Source organism: Engraulis encrasicolus, chromosome 10 (genome assembly GCF_034702125.1).
Source record: "Engraulis encrasicolus isolate BLACKSEA-1 chromosome 10, IST_EnEncr_1.0, whole genome shotgun sequence".
Taxonomy (NCBI): domain Eukaryota; kingdom Metazoa; phylum Chordata; class Actinopteri; order Clupeiformes; family Engraulidae; genus Engraulis; species Engraulis encrasicolus.
In genome coordinates this window covers 16,029,815-16,057,314 of record NC_085866.1, presented here as the reverse complement: position 1 = coordinate 16,057,314, position 27,500 = coordinate 16,029,815, and the positions used below count along the sequence as shown (strand labels likewise).

Here is a 27,500-nt window from a genome sequence, read left to right as displayed (position 1 = left end):
AGTGAAAAGATGTCAGCGCTGGCGACAAGGCGGAAAATGAGAATAGAAGTCAATGTTCAAAAGAGTTCAGATCAAGGCAGGAAGGGGGAAAAAACTAAAAAACTAAATAAACTGAAGCAGGAGGTAGAATGTAGCTCAAGGGAGCGAAACACAATGTGTGTGCGTGCGTGCATGTGTGTGTGTGTGTGTGTGTGTGTGTGCGTGCGTGTGTGTGTGTGTGTGTGTGTGTGTGTGTGTGTGTGTGTGTGTGTGTGTGTGTGTGTGTGTGTGTGTGTGTGTGTGTGTGTGTGTGTGTGTGTGTGTGTGTGTGTGTGTGTGTGTGCATGTGTGTGTTAATGAGTCTGCTCTGTGCTTCTAGCCTCTAGTGGCCATGGGCTGTGTTGACCCCTCTCCATGACCACTTGAACACACACACACACACACACACACACACACACACACACACACACACACACACACACACACACACACACACACACACACACACACACACACACACACACACACACACACACACACACACACACACACACACACACACACACACAGTGCCTCTACTGGCCGTGGGCTAGGCTGACCCCTCTCCATGACCACTTGAACTCTGCCGTGCCCCGAAGCCACTGCTATGGCCAACTGTCGTGAAGCACGGCTGACACATGCTCTCTCCCTCTCTCTCTCTCTCTCTCTCTCTCTCTCTCTCTCTCTCTCTCTCTCTCTCTCACACACACACACACACACACACACACACACACACACACACACACACACACACACACACACACACACACACACACACACACACACACACACACACACAGAGAGAGAGAGAGAAGGAAACACACACATGCTGTTTTTTTAATGAAAGGCCCTGGCTTGTTGTGCTGTTATGATTTCATCATTGTCCTATTCCAATCCCCTTTCTGGCAAAACATCTGGCCTGAGCAATACTTATTATTACGATACGTTTTAGTGGAAGAACATGTCTGCAACACATGTGGTTTTCATAGCCCCCTCAGCAATGCACAATGGGACAGTTAAGAGCCCGTCCGTCCATGCAAAAGCAAGACCAGCCTGTGGATGAAGCGAACGCTCACTCTTTTATCTGATTCCGGTAATTGGTCGTGAGTGTTTTTGATGTCGAGTTAACGAGACATTTTCCACACGGATCAAAGTTAATTGATGTAGTATATAGTCTTCTTAGCCATTGTCATCCTCCATTGGAGAGGTTGAGAGACGCTGCTGCATCTGGTTATGATAGATTATAGACAGGCCTCCTCTCTCCAAAATCACATCCAGAGGTCATCAAACACCTCAAGGATTTATATTGTGCCGTTCAGTGGTGGAACAATTGCACACAGGGCCCCAGGGAAAGACACTGATTGGGCCCCATACAACCTCCCAAGGTTACAATAGGGCCCCCACCACCAATACAGGAGAGCCCTGGGCCCCGGGGTGAATGCCCTGCTTGCCCCTCCTATAGGTCCACCCCTGGTGCCGTTTCAGTGTGGAAGACCCACGCTGGAATAGGAATACGTATTTCATATGTTTTTTATATATACTTGATTTTTATGTCTCTCATTTCGAATTTGTGTCAAATGGCTATTTATTGACACGTTAATGGCTTAACAGATTTTTTTTCCACCGTCAAAATATTACACACTGACATGTTAAAAATGAAATGAAGAAAAATATATTCCACTAAGACATTAATGTCATGACTTAATGTCCAGAAAGAAAATAATGGAAAAAAAATCATAAAGTAAGTCGTAAAGCTCTCAATAGTCAAAAAATCTGGAAGTAAACGGAATCGTCAAAAACAACCGAAATGAAATCTATGGTCAATTCTTTGAAACACTTGAGTGGACCCACCAGACATCTTGAACATTTGACATCCGTACTCCTGCTTTAGAGCTTTTGTCTTTTAGTGCCCTGCATGTCTATGTGTATTCGCTGGCGTTTTTCCATACCATCACTCATTTTATCCTGTATGGCAGACTTGCAGTTACACCGTTGAAACATGTAGGTGAAAAAAAAACGTCCACACGTCTGAAGCACTAGAAAACGAATGACTTGCCTGACTTGCACTGCATGACCCTGTCTAAGTAATATGAGAGTGGGGCAGCCGTATGGGGCAGCTTTGGTCTAGTGGTTAGAGAGTTGGTCTTTCAATCTAGGGGTTGCAGGTTCGAATCCCCCCTGACCTCTCCCTACATCTCCATCCATGGCTGAAGTGCCCTTGAGCAAGACACCTAATCCCACATTGCTCCAGGGACTGTAACCAATACCCTGAAAAATAATAATTGTAAGTCGCTTTGAATAAAATGAAGGTGTCAGCTAAGTGCTATGAAATGTAATATGAATTTATTTTTTAAACAAAGTTATTCGTTCAGAATTTGCTGTGGTCACAGGTGGACAACTTAGTCATGTGAAAATAGATGGACATTTCTTATTTTCAGTGTGGCCACTTTCAGGTGAGATTTTGTTATTCCATTGCACAGTGTGATAATGGACCTAAAAGCTTCACAATCTGCACTAGGAATATGTATTGCATTACACATTAGACTTAATTGATTTTGCAGAGTTACCAAGTCCACAAAGGTGCAAAAAACAATAAGAGTATCAAGGTGTCACATGTCAAGTAATAAAGATCATGGACAAGGAAGGAATTTTGAAAAAAACTATCGGTACACTATCGGTAGGGACAAGATAAATAAGCACTAATAATTAACAGGTCTATAATGCACCGTCTAATGCACATTGATGTTGATCAGAGGTGGACAGGAGGAAGTGAGATAAAAGGGCAGTGAAAGTGGAAACCTTTGGCCAATTTGAAAGGGAAATCCTTAGAAGCCACTGTACTGTAGGTTCCCTGTTGGCATCCAGAGTTTGGTTAGATCAGTGGTTCTCAACCTTTTTTTGAACAAAAGCCCCTTGTACCTCATCCAAAGCCTTCCAACACCCCCCTTAGTATTAAAAAAAATGAAACTGACTAATGCCCCCAGTGATGGCTAAGCACCACCCTCTCAACTGTATCCTTCTCAACGCCCTCCAAGGGCTCCCCAAACGCCCCCTGGGGGTCTGTACCGCCCCCGTTGAGAAACGCTAGGTTAGATGCTTGGTTGGCTACCATTCGGTGATTGCATTCGTGGAATGTTAAATGGAGAAAAGAAAAAGATAGAAAAAAAAACCCACACCGCTTGTGTTCTTGTAGTGTCACAATGGTTTGTCAGACGTCAGGTACGGCTTGCGATACGCTTGATTTCTCGCCTTTGTCTCCCAGGCGCCATTGCCACCTCAGGTTTCAACAACATTTAAGTAGTGATTGTTTGGCCGAACCTGATAGCCCCCCTTCGTTTAAGAGGACACTAAGCCCTGTGGGGAAACAGTGCCTATTCTCTTTCTCCTCCTCCTCCTTCTTCTTCTTCTTTTTCTTCTTCTTCTTCTTCACAGGCTCTATATCAAAAGGCCCTTAACTCACACCAAACAGGACTGAAGGCCATTCCATTCTCCCTCAGGCTCTGTGGAGGGCAGAGTGTGATGGGGAACCTCGGGAATGGGTTATTCTCTGACTGTGTGATCAGCAACACACTGACATTGGATTGGTGTGTGTGTGTTTACGTCTGTGTGTGTGTGTGTATGTGTCCGTGTGTGTATGTGTGTGTGTGTACGTCTGTGTGTGCGTGTGCCGTTGTTCCTTCTCCTTGCTCCATTACTACTGCATGCAGTAATCATCCTCTTCTTCCTCCGCATCCTCCTCCTCCTCAGTTTGCCCAAACGTTAGGGACATTTGCCACTGAAGAGGCCACTACTGTAGCCACCACGAAAACCAACCAGACATGCAGCTCTAATGATATACTGCAACGGTGTGCTTTCTCTGTGAAATATGAGGAAGAGGGGGAGAGAGAGAGAGAGAGAGAGAGAGAGAGAGAGAGAGAGAGAGAGAGAGAGAAAGAGAGACAGAGAGAGACAGAGAGACGCAGCAGTGAGAGAGACAGAGGCAGACAGTGAGAGCGAGAGCGAGAGAGAGAGAGAGAGAATGAGAGAGAGAGAGAATGAGAGAGAGGCATCAGAGAGAGAGAGAGAGAGACAGAAACAGAGACAGAAATGCAAAGAGCGTCAGTCAGGGCTAGTAGTTCTATGCTGCAGTATTCCAGTGGTGGTGGTTGTTGTTGTTGGTGGTGATGGTGGTGGTGGTGAGGGTGGAGGTGGAGGGAGCTGGAAAGTCCCGGCCGGCAGCTCTGCCAGTAATCCCAGCCAAAGCTGGCCCTGCGGCGGGCTGGGCTGCCTGTCTGCTGGGTGCCCCTGGAGGACCGCACCGCGCCGCGCAGCGCAGCACAGCACAGCACAGCACAGCGGAGGTGTCAGACTAGACTAGGAGCTCAGCCTCAGAATGGGGAACAGCAGGGTGTGTGTGTGTGTGTGTGTAAGTGTGTGTCTGTGTGTTTGTGTGTGTCTGTGTGTGTGTGTGTGTGTGTGTGTGTGTGTGTGTGTGTGTGTGTGTGTGTGTGTGTGTGTGTGTGTGTGTGTGTGTGTGTGTGTGTGTCTGTGTCTGTGTCTGTGTCTGTGTGTTTGTGTGTGCCCGTGTGGGTGTGTTCAGTCTAACTGTGTGTGGGTGTTCATATTTGCGCAAACATGTGTCTATGTGTGATCAGGCTACAGTGTGTGTGTGTGTGTGTGTGTGTGTGTGTGTGTGTGTGTGTGTGTGTGTGTGTGTGTGTGTGTGTGTGTGTGTGTGTGTGTGTGTGTGTGTGTGTGTGTGTTTGAAGGGAAGCGAAGGGAAGCTGCGTGTTCAGACCACCGTGTGTGTGTATGTTTGTGTGTGTGTGTGTGTGTGTGTGTGTGTGTGTGTGTGTGTGTGTGTGTGTGTGTGTGTGTGTGTGTGTGTGTGTGTGTGTGTGTGTGTGTTTGGGGTGGGTGGGAAATCTGTGTATGTTCAGGCTTGAGTGGGGCTCCTGTGTATGTTTAGCATGTGTCTGTTTTGTTTTTGCATGTGTGTGTGTGTGTGTGTGTGTGTGTCTGTGTGTGTGTATGTACGTGTGTGTACGTATGTCTCCAGAGGAACTTGTTTTACAGTCGTCCAGGCGTCCTTGCGTGTTATAGATAGAATATGAGTATTATGATGTTGACTCATCGTGTGTGTATTTGAGTTATACAGTATGCATGCAATATGCAACGGTGCATAAGTGAAACATTTTATATGAGTGGGAATCTACACGCACTACTGCATGTATGTGCATCTTTGAATGTGTGAAGGTGCGTGTGTGTACTTGTGTATACTTGGAGTGTTTGCATGGGCATGTGTGTGACGTGATGTGTATGTGTGTGAATGTGTGATGGTGGGTTGTCATGTGGACTTGGTGTGTGTGTGTGTGTGTGTGTGTGTGTGTGTGTGTGTGTGTGTGTGTGTGTGTGTGTGTGTGTGTGTGTGTGTGTGTGTGTGTGTGTGTGTGTGTGTGACGTGTATGTGTGTGAATGTGTGATGGTGTGTTGTTATGTGTACTTGGAGTGTGTGTTTGTGTGTGTGTGTGTGTGTGTGTGTGTGTGTGTGTGTGTGTGTGTGTGTGTGTGTGTGCGTGCGTGCGTGCGTGTGTGTGTTGGTTAGTGATGAGCTCACTCCCTGCCTGTGCTGTAGGCAGCCCCTGCATGCCCAGGCTACCAGTGGAGCCAGGCAGGCCCAACAGGAGAATACAATATGGCAGAGGAGAGAGAGGAGAGAGCAGGAGGTAGGAGAACGGCAGGCAGGCCCAGCCTGAGAGGAGAATAGAATAGCAGAGAGAAGAGAGAGCTGCATGAGTAGAATGGAGAATGAGAAACTGCAGGATCAGGAGAAACTGCAGCAGAGCGCCCAGCCTGAGAAGAGCACGAGCATAAGAAATGGTAGAGAGAACAGACCAGTCAGGTTGCCAGATGAAATTGATGATTTCCAGCTCAAAAAAAAAATGCTCCAAATTCGCCTGGAAGCACTAAATCCCACCCCAATTTGAACGAAATTATCTCAATTTCTGTGGTCATAAATCTGCAGAGAAACTCATCCAAATGCCCTTTTTTAACCCTTTTTTTACCCGCAGACGGTCATCCTAAGCATCCCAATCTGGCAACGCTGTAGAGCAGCTGGAAGGTAGCAGCATGAGAGAACTGTAGGAGCAGAGAGTAGAGAGTAGGGCTGCACAATTAATCGAAAATAATCGAAATCATGATACAATCGTGAAATCGAAGTCATGATTTCAATCGTGATTTGATCGTGGCAATAGTGACCTACCTTTGAGAACGTCCTTGAAGCCAGAACATACTGACAGGCTGGTGTTTCTGGCCAGAAATCTGTCCATCTAAGTTTCATGCTATTGCCTTTACATAATTATTACAATTCATTTGATTTTGCTCATCCCCTATATAATGTATTCTTTGTTATAATTTTCAAAAAAATCTGCAAAAAATCAATAATCGTGATTAATAATTTTGACCAAAATAATCGTGATAATGATTTTTTCCATAATCTTGCAGCCCTAGTAGACTTTGACTTTTTAACCACCCATTTATTGTATCATTTTCAACAGGTCAGATTACACGTTTAAGCCATATAATTACACACCATATGTGGAGGGAGGAAAAAAAACTTCTCCTACACCTCAAACACACAAATTCTTTGTAAACAGAAACAACACAGCCCCAAGCTAACTATCCCCAACTGAACAGCAATCTCTGGTTGCCCCCCACTGTAGAGAGTCAGCTGCATGTAGGAGTGCTGTAGGACCTGGAGATTGCATGTTCATATCTCGTGCCGGTGGACAGAAGATGGTCTTCCTCATCCATGGCTGACATGCGTCTGAACAGGAAACCTAAAACTCCACATAGCTGCAGGGACTGTAACTAATACCCTGTGCCTAAAGTAACTGTCAGTCACTTTGAATGAAAGCGTCTGCCAAGTACAATGTGATGTAGGAGAGAGAGAAAGACTTGGGGAACAGCAAGAGAGAGCCGGAATAAGAACATGGAAATATGAGGGAGCGCTGGAGGAGGATGAGTGAGAGAGAGAGAGAGAGAGAGAGAGAGAGAGAGAGAGAGAGAGAGAGAGAGAGAGAGAGAGGGAAAGAGAGAGAGCAAGAGAGGGAAAGAGAGAGAGCTGGATAAGAGCATAGAAATATGAGCGAGATCAAGAGGATGAGCAGGAGAGAGAGGAGGGGGAGTACTTAGAGCTGCTGGAGAGAGGATGACAGAGCAAGAGCAGGATAGAGAGAGCAGCACGACAAGGAGTTGGAGAACAGCACGAGTCAGCTGGAGAGAGGATGAGACGGCAAGAGCAGGAGCAGGAGCGGGATAGACCAGGTGGCTGAGCATGAGAAGGAGTTGGAAAGAGAGTTGGATGATACTATGAGAGCTTAGCAGTACTGGAGAGAGAGAGAGAGAGAGAGAGAGAGAGAGAGAGAGAGAGAGAGAGAGAGAGAGAGAGAGAGAGAGAGAGAGAGAGAGAGAGAGAGAGAGAGAGAGAGAGAGAGGACCCTGCAGTGGCCAAACGGTAGGGTACTGGGTTGCTGCGCCGGCGACCCGGGTTCGATTCTGGCCCGGGTCATTTGCCGATCCTTCCCCATTTCTCTCCCCACACTCACTTCCTGTCGTAATCTCCACTTTCCAATCAATAAAGGCACAAAAGCCCCTAAAAATATAAAAAAAAGAGAGGAGTTGGAACGAGAGCTGGAGGAGAGCTTAGCAGTACTGAGTGAAGAGCTAGAGAAGAGAGGATGAGAAAGCAAGAGCAGGCTAGGCCTGCATGACAAGTAGTTGGGGAACAGCACGCGAGAGCTTAGCAGTGCTGAAGAGCTGAAGCATAGCCATCTGACAGAGCTGCATCAAAGAGCAGTGAGAGAGAGAGAGAGAGAGAGGGAGCAGGCGAGAGCCAGGTCTGATGGGGGCGTAGCAGTATGAGAGCGTAGCAGGAGAACGCTATGAGAGGGAACTGGAGCACAGTCTAAGAGCAGGGCCATAACAAGACATTTTCTCATACCGAGGTCAAATACTGTGTGCTGTTCTGCATACTGTACATTTAGAATGAGTCAAACACTGAGGATGACCTAGAGAGAGAGAGACATGCTTCAGTCAAACTCTACGTTTATTTTCATTAATCACAGCCTTGAGGATAAATGGGGGTGATGTATACAGACTGAATTTATCATTGTGGATCATATATCGATTTTCATCATACAAACTGTACATACAGTACATTTTACATTTCTGAAAAAAGAAAATACAGTGGACATGACCCCGGTGTCCTCAATGGTAGTTACGGCCATGTGAAAGAGCTGTAATGCAGGATCGGGGCCCAGTCTGCACTGCATGGCTGATGTGACTCATTAAATGGCAGTGGCGCCAGTGCCTTTCATTAATATATTATTGCATGTGTGTGTGTGTGTGTGTGTGTGTGTGTGTGTGTGTGTGTGTGTGTGTGTGTGTGTGTGTGTGTGTGTGTGTGTGTGTGTGTGTATGAGGGGGTGGGGGGGTGAGGGGGTGAGGGGTGGGGGATTGTAATAGAGGTGGGTGACGGCTGGTTGGTTGGCCTTAAAATATACGGTTGGCCTCTTAAAACATTCTCCTGATGTGCTTGTTAGGCATTGTATGTGTGCGTGTGCGTGTGCGTGTGCGCGTGCGCGTGCGTGTGCGTGTGTGTGTGAGAGAGAGAGAGAGAAAGAGAGAGAGAGAGCATGAATGTGAATATGCATGTATGAAAAAGCTGAGGGAAACGGTCTGCTTGTGTGTGTGTGTGTGTGTGTGTGTGTGTGTGTCTGTGTGTCTGTGTGTTTCTGTGTTTGTTTTTAGATGCGTCCAGCATCTCTATAACAGGGTCTGTCTGTCCGTCCGTCTGAAACGCTTTCATTCAATTGTTGTCCGTCTGAAACGCTTTCTTTAAATTGTTCCTTCCTGTGGCCACAAGGCGGCAGACTACGGAGCGAATGCGTGCAAGCATCATTTGCATTGACGTCACAATATTACGTAATCGATTTTGCTGGACGGCAGAAGTACACATTCGTACATAGGAATTATATGCAGACGAAGACAACTTTGACCATAAAATACCAAAGAAACACGTAGTTCTTGTATTTTTTTTAAACGGGATATGTACCTGGCGTTATCAGGCTATGTTGGCCACGGTGGATGTGTTCAAATCATAGATTTATTCAAATGTATTCTGCTCCACTAGATGGCATAACCGGGACGGGCGGTACGACAAACTGGGAGAAGAAGAGAAAGTCGTTGCTTGCTTCCAGCCATGAACTTACTCTGCCTGCGATATATTTTTTTATCCAGTGTTTATTTTCTTCAGTAAAGTTGTGAACTTAAACCAAACCTCTGCATTGGCAAAATAAGCACATTTATGCACCGTTTCTTCATTGGTGGCTGGGCACCGCGGCTGCATCCTCTTCTTCGTGGCATGGCACAGGTAAGATAATGCTGCTAACCTAACTTACTAGGCTACAAGACGCACGGTACATTTTGTGTCAGGCATTTCGCAAAGTGGTGTTTTGAATAGCATATCTTCATGGGCGTTCTTAGACAGGGGCCAGGGTGGGCCTGGGCCCCTGTAGAGTTGGTCCAGGCCCCCCCTAGGGCCCCTGTGCCAGCCAATAATACAAAAAAAAATGTCTAAAAGGTTTGCAACGTGCATTGACGGATGCCAAGTACAACACACACAGGAAGGGACTAGGAGGGTCAGTTGTCCCAGGCACAGGCACAGAGGGGGTACAGAATTGGGTCCTAGTGACATTACACATGTTGGGTAGGGGGGCCTTCGTCAATACTTTGCCCCCAGGCTCGGATGAGGTACTGCCACTGCCCCTGCACGCACTCCACCCGATTCGCGAGATGTTCCACCTGCTGCAAGCAGCGACCTGCAGACTTGTGAGCTAGAACTTCTTCATTTTTGGCATTTTTGGCATTTTTGGAGCTATCATCGCTGGACTTAAATGGAGTTGGATAACATGCTGAAGTGAGGAAACAATTAATTTCCTTAAGTTTCTGTAGGTGAGGAATAAGCCGGTTTTAAACGGAATGGTGGCATGCATTCGGTTTGGGCACTTAGGCTATTGTATGTGGCTGAGTTAAAAGGCAATTCTATGTGGTGCTATTTTATTAATTATTAACAGTTCTCAGATTCATAACGGTAATTGCCATCCCAACTGTGTGTGCTGCACCTGCAGCACTGCTATTAAGGCTGCTTATGAGTTTTGTCATAGGCTAACGTAGCCTAGCTTACAAATGCAATGGATAGACAACATTGCTACATTGCTGTTTGAAATGATTTGGGAGCAAAATAGGAGCGAAATGCATCGCCGTATGACACAAACCACCGGACAAAATACCTTCTACGTTGGATTTGGCCTTTAATTCAAAGGAAATATTCACACAATGTCAGTAAATCCGTTTGTTTTCCGTGTCTTCAGTCTGTTTCGTTTCTGTTCCCACTGTTCTGTCGCTACTAGTCAAGCACGACGCCGGACCTAGGAGCCAGTGTTGCCAGGTGTAGAACGTGAAATAAGCAACTAGTGTTGCCAGGTGTAAGAGAAATAAGCTGTTTTGGGCTGGCTTAGAAAAAAAAGCCCAAAATAGCTGCCAGAGAAATTAGCAGCTGCTTATAATCATTTAACCCTTCTTCCTTGAAAGATCTACTACTGGGACTGAATGCCCCGTGGTGGAGATTTTAGGCTATTTTATGCAATGCTGCATTTTCTCTGATTTGAGACTTTGTTGGATAGGGAAATACCTGTATAAACTGTAAATTAAAAAAAATATTTTAAAAAGTGATCAAATAGAAATTGAGATTAATTTAAATTCATGATTTTATCTCATTTTTAAATTTAATTTCAGTCTTTTCGTTAGAAAGGTTTGGGGGAAAATCGCCACTTATATATATATTTTAAAAAAATGTGCAGATCCAATTGTCATCAAGAAAACTGTGATACACTTTTTTTTTTTTCAAAACCGCCCATCCCTAGTTTGTATGTTCTTGCCATTATATTTTTTCCATAATAATAATAATTGGTATAGCACATTTCAAACAAGGCATGCAGCTCATTGTGATTTTGCAGTTAGATTAAATATGAAATTGGTAAGTTGGTTAACCCATTGATGCCAAATACTGTGCCAAATACTATCATTGACCGTAGTGCCAGGAGCTGCATGATGTAGCTTTAGGCTCATGAAATTCAACATTTTTGTAAATGAAGAAAGTGTGTATGTTAGAGCTGAATGAATGGGTGATAATGCAAAATGAAGCAGCTTTTAATTCAATTAATTACATGCTTAGTATGTGCTTCAGATGCTGAAGCATGTGTTTTTGCAGGGTTTTTAGGCAACACTGGGTTTAGAAAGAGGCAGATATTTTGGCAAAAGTATGGTCGAAGAATATAAGGTACATGGGCCCCCCTCAAAACATGTGGGCCCCTGTCAGGCCCCTGTGGTAATTTTGGGCTAAAAACGCCACTGCATATCTTTTCATCTCAGATGTATCTTGTAGGTTAACTTGAATTCTCTCGCTTCGTTTCATCCAAGTGGATTTCATTGTTGTTTCAGCCACGTCTGCACAATGTAGGCAAATATGAAATATAATTCTATATCTTATCTTCTGTTTACATATCCAATATGTTCATTTGTACTGTATTATTATTGACCACTTATGTTACCAGTCCATCACTGCTACCTGTCCTGTCTTGCACTTTCTGTCTGTCTGTAATTGTCAGTCCTGTCCTGGCATGGTAGAGAGAAAACGTCGTTTCCCTTGTATGACCATAAGTGACAATAAAAGCTGACTTGACATACTTCAATGTTTCAAATCGGTGTTGCATTACATTGCACATGTAGAAACACATAGGACAGAATGTCGGTTACATACTTTGATTAAATAATTTTGATTTGATTTGATTAAATAAATCATTTGTAAAGATGACCTTCACAAGAGAAAGAAAAGCACAACAAACCTGTTATTTATCTTTTATTGTTTTTATTGTTTAGTAATTGCAGGTTCATCAGTCAGGTGGTCAGCACCCAAACTAAAACCATGCGTCATGGTGGCCAGGAATTGCATCCCAGCAGCACAGGTAAATACATGACTAGTAAGTTGGGATGAGTGTTATTTTCTGACATTTTACATCACATTTTAATTCAGACAATATTGCCAAGGGAGTTAATTATTCAGTACTGTACCAGTACATTACAATGCATGGCTAGATTCATTGACATAGCATGTTTGTCTTTTCTTTTTTTCTAATTAGATGGGGGAGCCAACATGAAGAGGTGTCCAGAGAGGCTTCTTCCTCTTTGGCTTTGCAGCAGCACCAGGACCTCACCATCAGTGATGCTGTTCATCCATCGGGCCTACCCTTACATTCCTCCCCTGATGCACTGATCACCTGTACCAGTTGTTGGAGTTTTCAGAAGGGCTCTAAATTAACTTTTTTTTATTCACTAGTAGCCAAAATGGCTAGTATGTTAATCTTCAAACATACCGGTACATTAAATAATGGGTCAAAGTGCCAAGTATGTTTTCTTTTCTACCAGCAAAACTTAATTTTCCCCAGCATTTGGCTGGTGAGCCCTGGTTGTCATTGATGGTGAGTAGCTGTGATAATAAATAACTGAAATGATGAAGTCCATCCAGACATGTCTTGCTTATTTTATTGTACTAATACAACAACGTAGAACATTTTCTGTGAAAGCCCAACTGGGAAACTCCAACTCCCATTGACATTGTGACACAGCACACAAGTGTTCACTGCACGAAATTGCATTTATGCTTCACCCGTGCAAGGGGGCAGCCCCCAATAGCGCCCCAAGGGAGCAGTGTGGCGGTACCATGCTCAGGGTATGTCAGTCATGGAGGAGGATGGGGGAGAGCACTGATTACTTAACTCCCCCCACCAACCTGGTGGGTCGGGAGTCCAACCGGCAACCTTTGGGATACAAGGCTGACACTCTAACCACTTACCCATGACCGCCTGTCAATCTTCAGTCTAGTCTAACTAATTATATTGTCTCCACTAAATGTATATCTCAGGTGACATGGGTATACTGGTATGGGGATAGTGCTGTATGTAAATAATATTAACCCATTTCAGCCGGCACCAAAATGCCAGCTAATTGCCTATGCCCCTTTTAAGAAAGGTGTCCTCATCCTATAAAAAAACCCCAAATAACTAAATAAGTCTCTGAAGCACATACAGACATGATATGAGTTTTAAAAGCTAAGACCATCCTCTTGCATTAGAACATGTTAATTCAGCTCTAACATACCCACATTTTTAATCTAAAAAAATCTAATATGTCATGCCTAAATGCTGTGTCGCTCCAGGCACCTAGGTCAATGCAACGAGTACACAGCATCCAGCATCAATGGGTTGACTATTACAGGCCTAGTTCAGATAACCATTTATTAATATAAATAAGTGCTTGCACGTCTATTGTACATGTCCACCCCACAATAGATATCCCCTCCCATCACCTACAAAACCTTGAAATGTATTTGTACTTTGTGTCTAAAATAAAGTCTTTGAGCCATTGAATGAACTGATTACTACATTGAGTTGGTGTGATTAAGGTTGAAATCGGCTAAACTTGACTTGGTGTGCTGGACCTCTGGCTCTTCCATACATCCAATGTGTCATGACATCAGATCATCGCTCTTCTCATCTGGAGAAACAGAAAGATAACACTTAGCTGACACTTATCCAAAGCAACTTCGTTACTCACAGTGAATTGTCCCTGCAGCATGGGGCTTGGTGCCTAGCTCATAGGCCTACTTCAGCCTGGATGGGAGGTGAAGGGAGAGGTGTAGGATGGGATTTGAACCTGCAACCCTCCAATCGTAATACCACCTCCCAAACCAAGCCTCTGATGTGTGTGACTGATTTCAGAGGGCAGACAATTTGGATGACAACACAACAAAGTGGTGGACTTCATATTAACAACATCGACACTGGTGGGCCTATGCATGTCATTATAAATATGCCTGTTAGCAGCATGAATAAGGTGACTGGCATTTCATGACAGCATCATGCTGGAGAGTAGGCCTACTACTTGGGAAATCAGCGCTAGAGATGTACACATGGTTTATTTTTACATTTGAACCTTAACAGTATGAACGTCATAGCCTTGCTATTTCACCTAGAGCTTTATGAATTCCGTGTTTATGTTACAGCCTGCAATATCTTAGCATACGTCCATCATCATAGCGTAATGATGCTAATAATTAACGTTAATCATTATCGATTTTCGAAAGGGTTGTTTTTTTATACAGTATAAAAAATTCCAAACGAAAGTATATGTTGATACTGCATAGTGATGAATATTCACAATATTATTATATTATATTACATTATATTATTATGTGCATAGGTTTAAAATAATGTATAATATAGTTCAGTAGGCTTATTCATGTAATTAAATAGGTCCCATAAACAAATGCACAACGTAATCTTTTATATTTTCAGTAAAATAACAAATAAACGTTCACTTGTAGTATATGCTTTGGTTTCGACAGCTCCACCTTGTGTTCAAAATGAGTCGTGACGCTAAAGCCATCCAGATAGAATGAACCTGTTGCGCTGTACATCTCTCTTCCAGTACGTCATCTCTGTCGTCTTTAATTTGGTGCAATGAATATATCCATGCCGTCAACGTAATGCACAGCAATGGTTAAAATGCGTATTTGCTGTAGGTCTATCTAAATGTTTGGACAAATAGGTTAAGTGGGAAGCATAGGTCTATTACTCTCCTGGGTGTTTTACCCCAGTCTACACTTAAGTTTTAAGGAGCCCTACCATTTATAAACACGTGTCAATATTTCAGCGAAGCAACAGAATACATTTTTAAGTATCCCAACGTTTCAACTCTTCAGTTTACTTCAGGTGTAACGGAGGGTCTGTGGAGAGTTTAGGCTGCTCTAATATGGCCGACCTGTGCGGACGTGCTTGAAATACGCGATGACGTATCTAGTCTTCATATATGATGTCTGTGGTGCAAGCATAGCCTTTCTATACTAAACCGGATGCTAACGTTGGCGAAAAGTAGCCTAGCCACAGGCTAACTGACAAACGTGAGGCCAACAACTCAGCCGATCGTGATGTACGCCACAAATAGACCAATCGACCTCATATTTAGACACTACAATGTTGATTTCTGCCTTCGATTTTCATCAGTTAAGAAATCTAGCGTCGGATTAACACATTATAAAGGTAGTAAAGCGAGTTGCCGCCATGTTTGTTTTCCAGAACCACCCGGGTAGAGAGCTCACGTACAGCATTCTGGGTAATTGAGTTTCACTGCTTTGTGCCTTGACGGTGAAGCTGGTATTGAAAAAAGTCCATAATTCACCTTAAGGGTGAACCCATAAGCGCATGATTCACCCAAACGGTTTTATTTATTTATTATTTGTCGATGTTTAGATTCTTTCCCACATGCACATAATGCTGAAATGGCGTGATACTAAAAGTTGTTAGGCCTAATAAATGTCTGGTAATTTGTAATGTTCACTTCATCTAGGCTATGTGAAATTTCAAATCATAGCCTATGGTTCTTTTCCAAATCCAAGAATGATGATAAGCTTATTATACCCTAAACTGCAAAAAATAAAGCCATGTCTCGCCATTTTGCTGCCTTGCTGCCTGCCACAATATTTGGAGTGTCCATGACCAATAAACAAAAAGTACATCCTCGGGGGGCGTTGACAGGCTAGGAGGAGGCCAAGGGGGCGTTTGGGGGGGGAATGGCATAGTTGGAACTGGCATAGAGGGACGCATCTGTTGTCCGCCTGTCGGCCTTGTTTTTTTCTCTCCTCATCATTGCTTGATGTATATTAATGATGTCAGTGGTCTTCCTTCTCTAACTCCACATGCTGCCTTTCCCTGTAGTCAGCACCCCAGCAGAGTAAGCAGCCCAGGGGTGCATTTCTCAAAAGAGAAGTTGTTATCCTGTTAGCAACTTCGGTAGTTGCCAATGGGAAAATGCATTGAAAACAACAAAGTAGCTAATGTAGTAAGCAACTCTGGTTTTGAGAAATGCACCCCATCACCACTAAAGGCGACGTCAAACTGCATGACTATTGGCCCGATTCTCAGCTGAAAACCCCCCTTACGACAACCGGTGGAACGTTTGCAACCACTCACTGTCTTCAACCATTGCAAGCCATTGTTGGGCAAGTTTTCATTGTCTTATGCGACTTTTTAAGATGGAATTGACTAAGATGAGAGTCGCACATTTCTAGACATCAAGCAGTGTTTGATATTTACAACTCCAAAACAGAACGTTGGGTATTGTATCTTAGAGATAAGATTGGCGATATTTACAATTTTCCTTTTGTGTGCGGCACAACCCAATGTTAAAATTGGTTATGATTTTAAAGTTGAGTAGTTTGAGCACGGCTGTGTGTATTCATAGCACAGTCACGGCCATAGGAACCCTTGGCTCTCTGTGGAAAGGATTTGGCATGCGGACGTATGGGTTGCCGGAGAGTGATGAAGGAGTGTGTGTGTGTGTGTGTGTGTGTGTGTGTGTGTGTGTGTGTGTGTGTGTGTGTGTGTGTGTGTGTGTGTGTGTGTGTGTGTGTGTGTGTGTGTGTGTGTGTGTGTGTGTGTGTGTGTGTGCTTGTGGGTTGCTGGAGAGTGATGGAGGAGACTTGGCTTGTGTGAGAGTGTAGGGGTCTGTTGGACACAGGGGGTGCCACTGCAGGATCGGTGTGTGTGTGTGTGTGTGTGTGTGTGTGTGTGTGTGTGTGTGTGTGTGTGTGTGTGTGTGTGTGTGTGTGTGTGTGTGTGTGTGTGTGTGTGTGTGTGTGTGTGTATTTTGGGGGTACCACTTCTGGACTGATGTGTGTAGACACTTGGGGGGAGCCTGTTGGATGTGTGTGTGTGTGTGTTTATGCGTGCTTGCGTGCGTGTGTGTGTAGAGAACACTTAGGTTAGCACTGCTGGGTGCCACGTGGGTGTGTTGGTGTATCTCAGCAAGCGACCGCAGCACTCCGCAGTCCTGCACTCCAGGCCCCTCGACCACATTCATTTATTAGCCTGCTAGACAGTCTGGACAACTCCACCGGCACCCCCCTCCCCTACACATACGCCTTCTCCACCTCCCTCCTCCTTGTTAGCTAGGAAAAGTTTTTTATGCCTTGACATACAGAGGGTGCCGCAGGCATAGGGTACCAGTCGTTATAGTTCAGTGGTTCTCAAACTTTTTTTAAACAAACAAACTTGACCTCATCGTAAGCCTACGTACATAATTGTTTTCTCCACGGAGATGGGGCTCCACGACATGGTAGCTGCTTTGGATAAAAGCATTAACTAACCGTAATGTTATGATAAACATTTGGAGGCTAACAAGATGTCTGTCCCTGCAATGTTTGAATAATAAGAAAAGAAAAAGAAAGAAGAAAAAAAACTGAGCGCGATCCATTCCCTAACTACTTGATTACTTCAGAGACGCACCAACAAGACGGAAGAGCGCGGTGTGTGGAAGCAGGGCCGTAACTACCATTGAGGACACAGAGGTCATGTCCTCTGTATTTTTTCTCAGAAATGTAAAATGTATCTATCGATATATGATCAACAATAATACATTCAGTCTGTATACGCCACCCCTATTTATCCTCAAGGCAGTGATTAATGAAAACTTAAGAGTTTGACTGAAGTGTTTGAAGCATTCTACATGTACAGTATGCAGTACCACACGCAGTATTTGACCTCGGTATTTGAAAATGTCTGGTTACGGCCCTGTGTGGAAGATAACTTGGAGGCCAACAAGATGGCCAAAGAAGCACCAGAATCAATGCTTTGGCATTGTTGACTCCTGCCGAATTACATTGGCTTTTAAAGCACACAGCATTTTCAAGGTTATTGAATGGGTCGGCAAGTCTCAGCTAGTCAGCATTTGGCAATGGACATTTAATCCTAGCCTGTAGAAAACAAACCAAACGTTGCAGAAGCTAATGAGTGGAAGGTGCAAGTTGATGATGTTACATCATCATGGCAGGCATTTCACACCTTGGCTAGACATGAAAAATATGGCATGGGCTCAACTAGTACTACTGCTAACATTACCAGTTGTGCTAATAAGCGTAGGATTTCTTTATCTACAATGTTTTTATAAGTAAGAAGATTTTAATGTCAAACCACATATATACTATTGTGAAGTTGTTCTAATGGAGCTGATTGGCTCAACCTATAGAGCTTCCCCTCAGCATCGCATATCCATCTTTTAGAGTTTAGGTCCACCTTTACTTTTTTAGAGACTGGGCTGAGTAAAGAGAGGGAAAGAGAGGAGAATGGAAGAGAAGGGAAAAAAAGAAAATAAAAGAAAAGAGAAGAGAAGAGAAGAGAAAAGAAGAGAGGGGAAGAAAAGAAGGGATAGAATAGTAGAGGTGCAGGGAAGAGAAGAGACATAAAGTTGGCCCTCTGCTCCTTACCAGCACCATCAGCACACATACAGAACAGAACGCCTTAGCTTTAGGGGGCAGAGTATAGGGAGAGAGGAGAGACAGAAAGTTGGCTGACTGCTGGTGTTCAGATTGCCTTCGTGGAGTCACAGTAATAGCTGTGTGTGGATGAGAAATAGATTTGAGGGTAAAAGCGGGTAGGGGTAGGGGTAGGGGTAGGGGTAGGGGGTGGTAGGCTTTGGGGGTATAGGATGGAAAACGGTGGATGGGAGGGGGATAGTATAGCATGAGGTCAGATTTTGTGGATGACAAATGTGAACAAGCGAGGTGGTGGTTTTTGGGGGTGGGTGTGGGAGGTGGTGGTGGAGTGGAGTGAATTGGGAAGCTTTTAAGATGTTTAGTTTAGTTTGTGTGTGTGACTGTGTGGTGTGTGTGTGTGTGTGTGTGTGTGTGTGTGTGTGTGTGTGTGTGTGTGTGTGTGTGTGTGTGTGTGTGTGTGTGTGTGTGTGTGTGTGTGTGTGTGTGTTGTGTGTGTACTCGTTATTTACTCTTTATTAAAAAAAATAAAAAAAAATAACCCCTCTTTGCAACTGCACGTGCTGTTGCTGTATATTTCCTGTGCACTTTGTATTTGATTGTGATGTTGGCTTGATTATGTCCTCTTTTGAAAGTCGCTTTGGTTATAAAGCGTCTGCCAAATGCAATGTAATGTAATATAATGTAATAATTTTAGGTGTGTTAGAGTTTTGCAGTGCTGCTGGAGGAGGTTGTGGAGAGGAGGGAGTGGGAACTGTGGAGTGGAAAGTGGCCGATTTTGGGGGCTTAGTGGTGGAGTTTTGGTGTGCTGGAGTGAGACGTCGTTTTTGGAGAGGTGGAGTCAAGCAGGGCATATTTTAGGGGTCTGGGAGGTGGGGGGTTTGGGGGTTGCTGGTGGTTTGGGTAGTCTTGGGGTGGCAGAGTGCATGAAAGAGAGGGGGGGATTTTTAGGGGGCTGTGGGCCACGCAGCAGCCAGCCAGCCAACCAGCCAGCCGAGCAGAGAGTGGATGAATAACAGACTTGGAAAAGAGAGAGGGAGCGAGAGAGAGAGACAGAGAGAGAGAGAGAGAGAGAGAGAGAGAGAGAGAGAGAGAGAGAGAGAGAGAGAGAGAGAGAGAGAGAGAGAGAGAAGATGCAGAACAGGAGAGAGAGAGAGTGGGGTGGAGGAGAGGTTGGATGTGGTGGTAGTGGGGGAGAGTGGAGTGAGGTGAAGAGGTTGGTTGTGCTGGGCACATGGATGAGGGAGGGAGGCGTAGAGAGAGAGAGAGAGGCAGAGAGAGGTGTAGAGAGGGAGAGAGAGAGAGAGAGAGAGAGGTGTAGAGAGAGAGGGAGGGAGTGAAGAAGGAATGGGGAGAATAGGGAGGAGGGGAAGGACACATTAAAAAATTGACAGTGTAAATTCAACACTGAAAGAATGCTCTAGGCCCAAATACACGTAGAGGATGTTAAATTGACTCTCTTGTTGTTGAGTTAGCACTCCCTTTTTTACCATGTAGAGTGGCTGGCTGTGCGGGTGAGGGTGGAGTAGCGGGGCACAGACAGAGGGAAAGATGGCAGGGCTCTGCGGTGGCAGGCAGGCAGGCATATGGGGGACCGGTGCTTCCCCTTTTCTCCTCCTCCTCCTCCTCCTCCTCCTCCTCCTCCTCCTCCTCCTCTTCCCTCCTGCTCTACTCTTGTATCATATCCATCTCTCCTCCTCTCCATCTCTCCTCCTCTCCATCTCTCCATCTCTCCACCTTTCCTCTCCTCTCCTCACCTCTTTTCTCCTCTCCTCTTTTCTCTCCTCTCCACTCCTCTCCACGCATCATTCTCTCTACACCTCTCCTCTCCTCTACTCTCCCCTCATCTCCTCTCCTCTCCTCTACTCTCCCCTGGTCCTCTCTTCCTACCCTGCCTTCCTTTTGGCCTCCTGTCCTCATCCACTCATCCTGTTCGCCACTCATAATTTCCTTCTCCTCCTCCTCCTTCTCCTTCTCCTCCTCTTCCTCCCCCTCTCCTTATGCTTTCCACTCCTCTCCTCCTCCTCCACCACTCCTCCTCCTTCTCCTTCTCCTCCTCTTCCTCCTCCTCTCCTTATGCTTTCCACTCCTCTCCTCCTCCTCCACCACTCCTCTCCTCCTCCTCCTCCTCCTCCTCCTCTTCCTCCTCCTCTCCTCATGCTTTCCACTCCTCTCCTCCTCCTCCACCACTCCTGTCCTCCTCCTTCTCCACTCCTCCTCCTCCTCTTCCTCCTCTCCCTCCTCTCCTTATGCTTTCCACTCCTCTCCTCCTCCTCCTCCTCCTCCACCGCTCCTCCTCCTCTGTTTCCTGAGCTGTGGCCACCCGAGTGGGGCCGGGCGCTGGACGCACATGTGGAACAGTTTACTGTAATGGAAGTCTAAATTAGTGGCGGTTTGAAGCTGCCTGCAGCGGGAGGCTGTAATTAACTGGCTGTGCGCTGAGAGAGCCAGAGCCAGAGAGAGACGCAAGACGCACGAAAGAGAGAGAGAGAGAGAGAGAGAGAGAGAGGGAGAGAGAGGGAGAGATGGGATGAAGCGGTGAAAAGGGGGGGAGTTTGAGCGTTTGTGTATGTTTGAGATGCAAGAGAAAGGGGAAAAGAGAGGGATGGAAGAGAGGGGGGAGAGATGGAGAGAGAGAGAAATAGAGAGAGATTTCGAGCTGTGTTTGTGTATTTGAAACGCAAGTGAAAGGGGGAGAGGGAGGAGAAAGAGAGGGAGGGGAGATAGGGAGGGAGGGGCAGGGGGAAAGAGAGAGCAAGTAGGGGGCAATGAGTGTGTTTGTGTGTATGCAGAGGGGTACACGTGTGGGTTAGCCAAGTGTTGTGTGCGCTGTCGTTTCGTGTCTGGTTGTTTATGAGACGGAAGAGGACCAACATCACAGGAAAGTCACAAGAAAATAATGAGTAATAAAAACACAGCACATGTTTGTGTGCGAGTTAAAGACAGAAAGACAGAAAAACAGAGAGAGGAACAAAGAGAAAGAGAATATGATTGTGAGTGTGGTGTGTGAGCATGAGTGTGAGTGTGAGTGTGAGTGCATGTGTGTGTGAGCGTCTAAGCGGCAGCTTTCATGTGTGTGAAGGGTGTGTATATCTTGGCTGGAGTTTCCCAACTTCTCTGGGGCCTAGCGCCACTCTTAGTGCCCCCCAGTGCCCAAAACCTAACACTGTTCCTTCTCCTCTTCCCCTTTCCTCCCTCCTATTTTCTCCTGTTTTCTCCTCCTCCTCTCTTATCCTTCCCTTGCTCTTCCCTTGCTCTTCTCTTCTCTTCTCTTCTCTTCTCTTCTCTTCTCTTCTCTTCTCTTCTCTTCTCTTCTCTTCTCTTCTCTTCTCTTCTCTTCTCTTCTCAAAACCAGACACTGTTCCTCTCATTTCTTTTCCTCTTCCCCTCTCTCCTCTCTTCTCCTCCTCTTTTCTTCTCCTATCCTCGCTCTATACTGTTACACCCTTAGTGCCCAAGTGCCCAAACCCCAAAACTATTCCTTCTAGATGCCACATCTGTCTTTCTCTCCTCTCCTCTCCTCTCCTCTCCTCTCCTCTCCTCTCATGTCTTCTCTTCTCTCCTCTCCTCTCCTCTCCTCTCCTCTCCTCTCCTCTCCTGTCTTCTCTTCTCTCCTCTCCTCTCCTCTCCTCTCCTCTCCTCTCCTCTCCTCTCCTCTCCTCTCCTCTCCTCTCCTCTCCTGTCTTCTCTTCTCTTCTCTTCTCTTCTCTTCTCTTCTCTTCTCTTCTCTTCTCTTCTCTTCTCTTCTCTTCTCTTCTCTTCTCTTCTCTTCTCTCCTCTCTTCTCCTCTCCTCTCCTCTCCTCTCCTCTCCTCTCCTCTCCTCTCCTCTGTAGTTCAGCAGTTCAACCCAGCAACCCTTACATCTCTCTTCCTTTGTCATCCTTTGTGTCGAACTCATTACCCACAATCTGCACAAAGAGGCCACAAACAAGCCACTGACACCGCCCACCTCTACTTCTACTCTAGCTCAACGGATCGAATAGGATGGCACAGGATTGGGCCTGGAGAGGCGGGTTCCCTTTTCTCCACTGTGTGTGTGTGCGTGTGTTTGTGTGTGTGTGTGCGTGCGTGCGTGCGTGCGTGCGTGTGTGTGTGTGTGTCCCTGAGCAAGAGAAAAAGAGCAAGAGAAAGTGAGTGTGTGCATGAGTGTGAATATGCATGTATGAAATAGCTGAGGGAAACAGCGCCTCGACTTCTCCTCTCTTGCCCACTTCACATCTTTTCCTCATTCCCTTCATTTCTCTCCTTCCCTCTCTCTTGCTCTCTCTCTCTCTCTCTTCTTTTCTACGTCTCATTCCCTCCCTCTTTCCATCCTCTTACTCAGTCTCGATTCCTCTCCACCACTCTCTTGTCTCCTTTTGTTCCTCCCCCTCCCCCTCTCCTCCTCTCTCTATGTACTCTGTGCTCTGGAACCCGTGTCCAGGCCTCAGGTCCCAGTGGGAGGGAGATGGAGAGGCGAGGAGGCAGGCAGACAGGGTTGGAGGGGAGACAGGGAGGCAAGCAGGCAGGCAGGCAGACAAGCAGGCAGGCAGGGTTGGAGGGGAGACAGGAAGACAGGCTGGCAGGGAGACAAGCAAGCAGGTAGGGAGACAGGCAGGCAGGCAGACAGGGTTGGAGGGGAGACAGGAAGACAAGCAGGCAGGCAGACAGGTAGGGAGACAACCAGGCAGGTAGGGAGACAGGCAGGTAGGGAGGCAGGCATGCGGGGAGACAGGCAGACAGGCAGGCAGGCAGGCAGGCATGTGGGGAGACAGGCAGGCAGGCAGGCAGGCAGGCAGGCAGGCAGGCAAGCAGGCAGGCAGGCAAGCAGGCAGGCATGTGGGGAGACAGGCAGGCAGGCAGGCATGTGGGGAGACAGGCAGGGGCCCTGGGCTGGGCCACTGGGGCTCTGGGTTGGGCTGGCAGTGGGAACACAGAGCCTCTTTATTGTGGAACTCGGCTGATTTAAATCATATGGCATTGCCTGGAATCACTGCAAACGCCTGGAAGCCTTTCAGAAAAGTGTAGAAACAAGAGACCACTCTTTTTCTTTTTCATTTTCTTTTTTTTCTCTTCCTTTCCTTTCTTTTCCCTCTCTCTCTATGTCTGTCTTTCACTCCCAGCATCTTTCTTTCTCTCTCTCTCTCTCTCTCTCTCTCTCTCTCTCTCTCTCTCTCTCTCTCTCTCTCTCTCTCTCTCTCTCTCTCTCTCTCCTTCTCCCTGTCTCTCTCTTTCCTTCTGCGTTATGCCTGACTTTTTCCTAACCACTCTTTTATTTTTCCTCTACTGCCTTCGCCCATTTTTTCCCTCCTGAATTTCCTCTTATTTCTCAGCTCCTCAGCTTTGACATCTCTCTCTCTCTCTCTCTCTCTCTCTCTCTCTCTCTCTCTCTCTCTCTCTATCTCTCTCTCTCTCTTTCTCTCTCTCACTCTCTTTCTCATCCTCCTTCTCTTGCTCTTACATTTGCTTGGCACACACACACACACACACACACACACACGCACACACGCTAACACACGTTTTTCTCTCATTCGCCTTCATTGTCTCACCTCCCACGGACACAAAAACACTCCCACACTCCCTTGGCTACACACTACACTACTCATCTACACACACATACACACACAAACATTGACATAGCCACTCTTTCTCACACGTGTTCAGTTGTTGTGAAGGAACCTCTGACTGTCTTTCTCATGTTACAGCCAAAACGCTCCCAACACACACACAACCACACATACAAACACATGCACACACACGCACACATGCACGCACACAGTACTCCCCTATATCCTCACTCTCAACAGCATTTACACAAACTCCCATTCAGTTGGGAGCATTTTACAGAGCAGAGGAGGGAGGAAGCTACATATGATGTGCAGCCTCTCTCCCCCGCATCAGCTCTTTAGCTCAGATTTAATGACCACAGGTCAACTGTGATGTCTCTTTGATTGGATGACAGGTCCTAGTAACTAACTCTGTGACAGTAGTAAGTCTGACTGTGTGACAGAGAGACAGTGGTAAATAGAGTAGAGTAGAGTAGAGTAGAGTAGAGTAGAGTAGAGTAGAGAAGCGTACTTTTTGTTAATCCTGAGGGAAACTAAGGTGTCTGACAGCTTACATACATGGATACAAGACATGCACAAAGACCTAATGCACATTATTGCACATTGCAGTAAACATACAGCAAAAATCAGAGTATAGCAAAAAGTTAGTCTGACTGTGTGACAGAATGACAGAAAGTCTAACTGTGTGTGACAAGTTGACAGGTCAACTTTCTTGCACTTGTCACTCATAGGACCACAAGTCAGTTTTGGGGCTGAGATGCAACATGACTGTGTAAGGACAACAGGGCAAGAAGAAGAAGACCCACTTATTTTCTTTTTAAAGACTTTTTTCTCTTTTTCGATTTTATTTATAATAGGACAATGTGAGAGGTGGACAGGAAGCGAATGGGGAGAGAGATGGGGAGGGGTCGGCAAAGGACCTGGGCCAGAATTGAGCCCGGGTCAGCCACATGGTAGACGAGTGCCCTACCCGTACACGGCAGGGCCCAGCCCACTTCTAACTCTGTGACAGGGGCGACAGGGGACGTTAGCCTCCCCTGACTACTGTATAAGAGGGTGACCATATTTTGTCATGTGACAACGCAGACACATTACCACGATGTGAATGCCATTGTCTGACCTCCCATCCTTGCATGCTTTGTGGTCTCGTGCATCACTGTGGAGAATGTAATTAAAGGTTCCCCGCTGTAAGCTTTGGCACAACACGTTTCGGGGGACTTTTCCCCATTCAACATCCCGCTTGCAAAAAAAAAAAAATCACCTTTGAAATGTGTTTTTGCGAGATGTTGAGGAAAACTTCAACCGTCAATGAAGTGTTGCCTCGCATCTGGAGGTCAAGGGCATGAGAGAAGGATTGAAGGTTAGACAATAAGACGGACACTTTGGATGTTGTCAAACAGGTCGTAAAACCCCAGACATGTCCAGGGAAACTCGGATGGTTGGTCACCCTTGTATAGTATATAGGTTTTTCTTTTACAAACGTTCGTGTTGTGAGGAGGGGCAAGATGCTAAGCAGCCAACCACGTGAACTCATTTTTTGACCAACATTTTTGCCCCCTTCTGTGCTCTGCCCCAACCGTGGCCTTCTGACTAAAACTACAAGCAAAATTGACAAAAAATGCTGCTTTCAACTGCTGATACAACTGCTATTTCTATGTCATTATCACAATACTGTGGTAATAGCACAGACATAACATGTTAGAAGAGCTAATTGGCGTTAGAAGAGCTCAGGGCTGTTTTGTGCTGACGGCGCCTCCCTCTCAATACATGGGTTCACCGTGTGTATAAACACGATGTTGTGAGGAGGGGCAAGACTCTCGCAGCCAACCACGTGACCTAAATTTTTGACCGACAGTGGTTTCCAAAAATCAGAGGGTGAGTTGTGCGCAGTTAGTGTCGCACAGCCAGCAGAAAACAAAAAGTTAAAAGCCATGTATCATGTTCCCTCTGTGACAGGTCAACAGGTGCAGTACTCAGGCGCTATGGTGCTTGTGTGCTCATGTAGTTTATGACTCTGTGACACAGCAACAGGTAGCAACTCTGACTCATGGGCAGGATGACACGGGTAGTATTTATCCCTCTGTGACAGTTAACAAACAGATAGTAATTCTTCCTTTTGAATCTTTTCCTCTCTTGTCTTTTTCAGGTGCCTTCCCCACCTTTGGAACACTTACCTCGATTAGTTACAGGAGCCTAAAGAGGACAATCTGAGCGGAAGTCAGGGTTGAAGTTTGCATCTGCAAACGCATACCGCCCACCCTCCCTCATCACATCAACTTGCACGTCCAGGATCGCTGCGTTACATCATCGTCATGGCGACCAATAGGGAGCGCCCGCCGGTGGGTCACATGGCCGGCTTCCCGCCGTCCGTCTACCCCTTCCCCTTCCCCTCCATGCGGAGCCACTCCCCCTTCGACCTGTTGGCCAATAGCAGCCTCTTCGGACGCTTCGGAGCCGACCTGTCCAAGGAAATGGCCGCCATGTGTGAGTACACTCAACTCTAATCTGATTTGTTATGACTGATGCACACACACATACACACACACACACACACACACACACACACACACACACACACACATTCACACACGCACGCACGCACGCACGCGCACACACACACGCGCACACACACACATTCACACACACGCACGCGCACACACACACACACACACACACACACACACACACACACACACACACACACACACACACACACACGCACACACACACGCACACACACCTGTCCAAGCCAATGGTTGCCATATGTGAGTACAATACACACTACACGATCCGCACTGTCTCACACATACCCACGCACACACATCTGAGCAAGGAGATGACAGCCATCAATGTGTATACTACTACACAATCCAGTCACGCAGACACACACGCACGCACCAGGGGTGGAACTTAAGCTTTTTTCCCTTCCAGTCACGGTGGCAGGTAGATTTCAAAATCTACCAGTCACTCACTGTTTTTACCAGTCAAAGTGACTGATGGGTTGAAAAATTTACCAGTCACCACTGAAATGTACCCGTCATTGGCAGGTGGACGGGTGCTTATTTCCATCCCTGGCACGCACACATGCACGCACACACACACACACCCACACACACACACACTGTGCCGTATTGTAAGATCCTCATTCATCCTGGTTATGGTATTCAAAGTCATTAAAGTTGTCAAAGTAACTCAGCCTCAATCTCCAAAAAAAGTCCACTTGTTCATCATTTAGCTCCTTTGAGTACATAACAATTTGACACATTTGTAGGTGTAACATTCTGGATTTATCCTTTTTACAACCGGTTTTTATTCGGCCTGTCATCATTTTCCAATCTGTTTTAATGGCCTAATAACCATTTGAAGGATGGGTAAACATGAAGCATCCACACTAAGCGGGGTGTAATTGTGTGGGTTTGTGTGTACTGTAAGTGCCATCCTATTAAATCCTACAGGAATCCCCTCAGTTGGCACGCTGGCGTGGTGCTCCAGCTGGGGAAGTGGTGTGCAG

General features: G+C 46.0%; 1 protein-coding gene across 4 annotated transcripts in view; it reads left to right on the top strand.

Annotated features, from left to right (window-relative positions):
* Positions 1-27,500, top strand: part of rarga (retinoic acid receptor gamma a) — a 139,560-nt gene that overhangs the window by 10,469 nt on the left and 101,591 nt on the right. For all 4 annotated transcript variants that reach the window (XM_063208173.1, XM_063208172.1, XM_063208171.1 and 1 more), the window contains exon 2: positions 26,136-26,473. In XM_063208173.1, coding sequence (XP_063064243.1) covers positions 26,302-26,473 — 172 coding nt within the window. In that variant the 5' untranslated portion in view covers positions 26,136-26,301. The remainder of the gene's footprint in view (positions 1-26,135; positions 26,474-27,500) is intronic.